This window comes from Parasteatoda tepidariorum, chromosome 10 (genome assembly GCF_982258835.1).
Source record: "Parasteatoda tepidariorum strain Cologne lab strain chromosome 10, Ptep-v5.0, whole genome shotgun sequence".
NCBI lineage: Eukaryota > Metazoa > Arthropoda > Arachnida > Araneae > Theridiidae > Parasteatoda > Parasteatoda tepidariorum.
The window spans coordinates 81,501,149-81,506,321 of NC_141764.1; the positions used below are offsets into that span (position 1 = coordinate 81,501,149).

Consider the following 5,173-nt stretch of genomic DNA (forward strand, 5'->3'; position numbering starts at 1 on the left):
AATCGAATCTATTAATATACGAAAACAGAGAGCCTTGAAAGATAATAAATGCCTTGTTTGCCTGCTTTATCAGAATAAAAAAGATATTAAAGCGAACATTGAACTTTATCACTAAATTCATTTTAATTCAATGAATATCAAAATCGATTTCCTAATAGATTCCTGTTGAATGATAACAGTCCAAAAGGGTTTTTCTAAGCTTTTGGTGCATGCATTCGTTAAAGTATTAGCGTTTATTATGGATTTCGTAGATGAGTACTATGCTAGAAAATGCGAAGAATATGAGACCCTAAAAATGCAAGAATTACGTAAAGTGAAAAATTCGAAAATTTCTGCAAATAACAGCAATTGGTTTCTAAACTACAAAATTCCTAAACAGAAGTTCGTCGAGGAATTAGCATGTGGAGTATATATTTTGGTTGAACCAAGCGAACTGAATTTTCCTTATAATATTAGGTTTTTATGTTATCCGAATGGCAACAGCAATGAAAATGAAGGATATGTCTCTTTTATGTTCCAAGAGCTATCATCAAGCTTTAAAAATTGCATATTAAACTTTACGTTTACATTGATAGATGTAGAGGGAAACCAGAGATTTCCACAATCATTTGCAAAAGAGTACGGAAAATTTGTCGTCAGAACTCGAAGCTACAAGGTACCGCAGCATGGATTATGCAGGTACATGGAAAGAAAAAAATTGTTATTGTCGGATGTTTTCTACTCAGATATGCTGCATGTGAAATGTGAGATTCATTTTTATCCAAAAGAAACTTCAGGAGAACTAACCAAGAGGCCTTATGAAATGAGCTATAGTAAAACTGAAGAAAACCTTGGAACTTTATTTATTACCGATGCAAAACATACCTTATGGACGTTTCTTGCTGAAAATTCATCGTATTTCAAGAAAATATTAATAACAGATGGCGCCACCAAGATAACTCCTTTCTACAAAGAAGATTATATGGCCTTAAATGTAATGGCGAAGAGTATTTTACAAGAAGAAGAGCCACGCTTTCACCACACTATTGAAGCTTTCGCTCTCTACAAGTTTGCTGATAGAGTTTTGATGCCAGATTTCAAGCGACATTGCAGTAATTATCTTGGAGAAAATATGTCAGCTGACCTAGCATCTGAAGTGATTGTAATGGCAGATATATACAGTGATTCGCTATTGAAAGACTTGGCGATTCAATGTGCTCTCGAGAATTGGTCAGAAGTGATTGCTACGAGGAATTGGAAACTACTGCAAGAGCGGAGACCGAAGCTGGCAGACGAAATATACGATTATAAATTAGGGAAAGAAAGGAAAGATGACCCAGAAATTAAGAGAGAAGCTTCGAAAATTATTTTAAATACTTCTGAAAAAAGAGAGCAGTTTCAGTTTTATTTGTGATCAGGAGAAGTTTGTCAATATCGACTGTTTTAAATATAGTTGAGATTAGCTTAAATTTTGGAGAACTCTAATTAAACTTTGCGCTAGCATAGACACGACAACAACAACAACAACAACATTAGCTTAAATAAACGTTCGGCAGTTGACTTAGCGTCTGATCCGGTATTGAAAGATTTTTTCAATTTAATATGCTCTTAGGTATTTTATTTTATTACCATGGTTGAACAGCCAACCAAATTTTTGGTTTGAAACTAATGTCGAACTCCATAGCCTTGCGATCTTGAATCCAATCCAGAAGACAATTAAACTTCTGGGTTCTTTCACGTGCTTAAGGTTCCTACGTTAGCAATGGGTCGGTGCGAGCCGGATGAGGAATTCGTATCGACCTGCCATCGCTAAGATTCGAACCATGTTCCCCTCATTGGGAGGCGAACGCTCCCCATGAGCCACCATGCCTAGTTCTTAGGTATGGTAATAAAAAGTGATTGTTACCGTCGATTGGTAACTACTGCAAAAGGGAAGATTGGAGTTGGCTACAAAAATTTAAGAAAAATTAGCCAAAAGTTATAAAGAAAACTGCTAAATATACAGAGAGTTTTATAAATGATTGCATAATGTTGTTGAGAGTTTAAAAGTTATTTATGCCAAATCAATCTAGTTAATTGAGTACTTGATGTGTGTTTCGTTTAAAAATTGAAGTAGCAACTAGTTTCGTAAATGAATTTAAAAAAAAACTACAGCTTAAAATTAGACTCTGATGAAAACAATTAAATTAACAAGCGATCTAGAAAGCTCCTGCCATTTAGTTGGAGCAGTTTATTTAAGCATTTTGTTAAAATATTTGAACATTTAAAATTTGCATATTAGGTAAATATTTTGGATCAAGAGACAATTGAGGTCAATTTATGTATCAATCACTTATGTGAAAATTTTGGAGATACTTTATTGTAACTACTGCTTAGCTACAACTTGGATTTATTTTTAATATGGATAATGAAAATATTTGTTTCTACTGTGTCAGTGAAAATAGTAAAAAAATAATGTGGTTTATTTCCTTTGAGATTTATGAAGTATAATTTCATATTTAATCATCTCTAGTTTAAGATTAAATATTAATATTTAATAAATTTAGAACTTGAAATAGTTCCCCATATTAAACTGTTATCTCTAATTCAAGATTGAACAAGGGTGTTTTTTACAACTGAAAACTTTGTTACTTTAAAAGTTGATACTTAAAATTAGTCAGTCATTTATAATTAAAAATTTAACGCTTAAAAGATTTCATATTTTACAATTTAGTAAGTCTCCTTTAATTTAAGATTAAATATCAATTTTTTAAGGTTTTAAGATTATTTAATTCCAAATATCATTAAGTATTAATATGTCATTTCTAATTTAAGATACAATTTTAATGTCATAAAATTTCAGAATTTGAACTATTACTACTTTGAATAAATATTACGACAAGTCCATCGAATCTAGTTTAAAACTAAATGTTAATAAAGGAAGATTTGTAAATTAAGTATGACTTAAGACATTAAAATATTACTTCATATTACTCCGTCATCGTTAGTTTAAGACAAACGATTTGTTGTTTCAAGATTTTAAGATTGCATCATTTCAAATATTGCTACAAATATACTTTCTAGCATATACTATAATTTATTTATATGCCATTTTTAATTTAAGATGCAATTTTCATGTAATAAAATTTTAGAATTTGAACTATTACTACGTTGAATGAGTATTACGACGAGTCCACTGAATCTAGTTTACGACAAAATGCTAATAAATGAACATTTGCAAATTATCTATGATATAAAGCTTTAAAATACTACTCCGTCATCGTTAGTTTAAGACTAACGATTTGTTGTTTCAAGATATTAAGATTACATAATTTCAAATATTGCTACCTATATACTTTCTAGCATATAGTATAGTTTATTAATATGTCATTTCTAATTTAAGACACAATTTTACTATATCAAATTCCTAGTGTTTTAGCTATTAAACACTATAATTAGGTGTGTGATAATTATAACCCCCATTATTTAAAATATTTGATTAATATTCAAAATTAAAATTTTTATGGTAAAGTTATAAGTGAAATGATAATCGGGGTAATATTACATTAATTAATTTGTTTTGTCTGTCACTGTTAAAACTGTTTTTTGAAACTAAACTAATAAGCTATCTAATTACTTTTTATAATATAAGTTATATAGTGTAGAATATAAGTTATATAGATTTTTATAATAATGGTTGTAAGTAAAATAATGATCATGGTATTATTACATTAAATTATAGTTGTTCACTGTTAAAACTGTTCTTTTGAAACTACCAGATAAGCTGTTTGATTATTTTTCTTTAAGTTATATATATATTGTTCTCTAAGTCATATTGTTGAGAATATAAGTTATATAGTTTTTTTTATATTTAAAGTTGTAAGTGAAGTAATAATCAAGGTATTATTGCATTAATTAATAACTATTCTCTGTTAAAACTGTTCGTTTGAAATTAACTAATAAGCTGTTTAATTATTTTGCTAGAATATAAGTTATACAGTTTATACGATAAATTATACAGTTTTTCTTATGATAATAGTTATAAGTGAAATAATAGTCAAGGTATTATTACAATAATTGATATTTCTTCTCTGGTAAAGCTTTTCTTTTGAACTAACTGATAAGCTGTCTAATTGTTTTTTTAATTTCAAATTGCGTTGTGGAAATTTCAGTGAGGTAAATAAATAAGCAGAATGTTCTGAAAGAGATTAGAGAATTTCCTGAAGCAGTTTTAACCAATTTGACTGAAAAAAGGAAAATTTTGTGTTTGGGATGATAAGAATAAAATATTTTTACTTTTTTCTTACTGTTTTTAACTACCAGTAAAAATTGAGAGAAAAAAACTTAGCATTAAAAGCAAAAAGTCACATTCGAAAAATGTAAATTTTTTTTTCTCAAACAAGATAGATTCAGTTCTCGTTTCATCAGTACAACCCGTTATCACTAGTTCATAGCGATAACACTTAATTGTAACAACGAAAATAAACATGACTTTATAAACATGTTAAGATTGAACTTTAATACTTACTTAAAAAAAATTTTTTTTCCCTTCATATCCACTGTTTTCAGATTTCTTTGCCTTCGTTTTATCTCACAACATTTATTTTCTTGAAAAGACGTATCTAAATGGCACTTTAGTAAGAAAAGAAGAACTTAACTGCAAAAAACGAGTTTTTTTGAAATTTTCTTTTAATTTAAAAGACTACAAAAACATGATAACAGGAGAATACGATTAAAAAAATTTTATGCCTGCAGAAGTAATGTGATTAAGGAACTCGTATTTTTAGAATTCAAGACTTTTAATTGACCTACTGAGAATAACTAAGTGCATGCATTTTTATTTATCATTAACAAAATCGAAAACGAAAGCAGAAATAAGCGTTTCAAATCTAATAAAAACTCTCAAAATAATTGTGTTTTTGAAATCGGACTGTTTCCTACACTCTCAAAAAATCGATCAGCGTTGAATCATAATATAGGTAACTTGAAAAAATATTTTGCAAATTTCTTGAAAATCTAATATGGGTGTTGTATTCAACCTTGTTTCTGTACAAGTTTAAGCATACTATCGTGTAATCAAATTTGTTGCTTAGAATAATTTTGGTTTGTCTCAGCAGGTTGCAGAAATTTGAATCTTACTATGAATCAATATCTGATTCAATAAACTTCCGATGCAAATCAATTTCTGACAAAAATCAACTTCTTATACAAATCA

General features: G+C 28.6%; 1 protein-coding gene across 1 annotated transcript; it reads left to right on the top strand.

The window, feature by feature from the left end:
- The first annotated feature begins 238 nt into the window (after positions 1 to 238).
- On the top strand, positions 239 to 1,393 carry LOC139426150 (speckle-type POZ protein B). Its single transcript, XM_071183917.2, has one exon. It carries the CDS (start codon positions 239 to 241, stop codon positions 1,391 to 1,393), a length of 1,155 nt encoding a protein of 384 aa, XP_071040018.2.
- Positions 1,394 to 5,173: the final 3,780 nt, after the last annotated feature.

Bases quoted from the DNA above. Each gene is read 5' to 3' on its own strand.
- LOC139426150 (XM_071183917.2), top strand. From the start codon at position 239: ATGGATTTCGTAGATGAGTACTATGCTAGAAAATGCGAAGAATATGAG.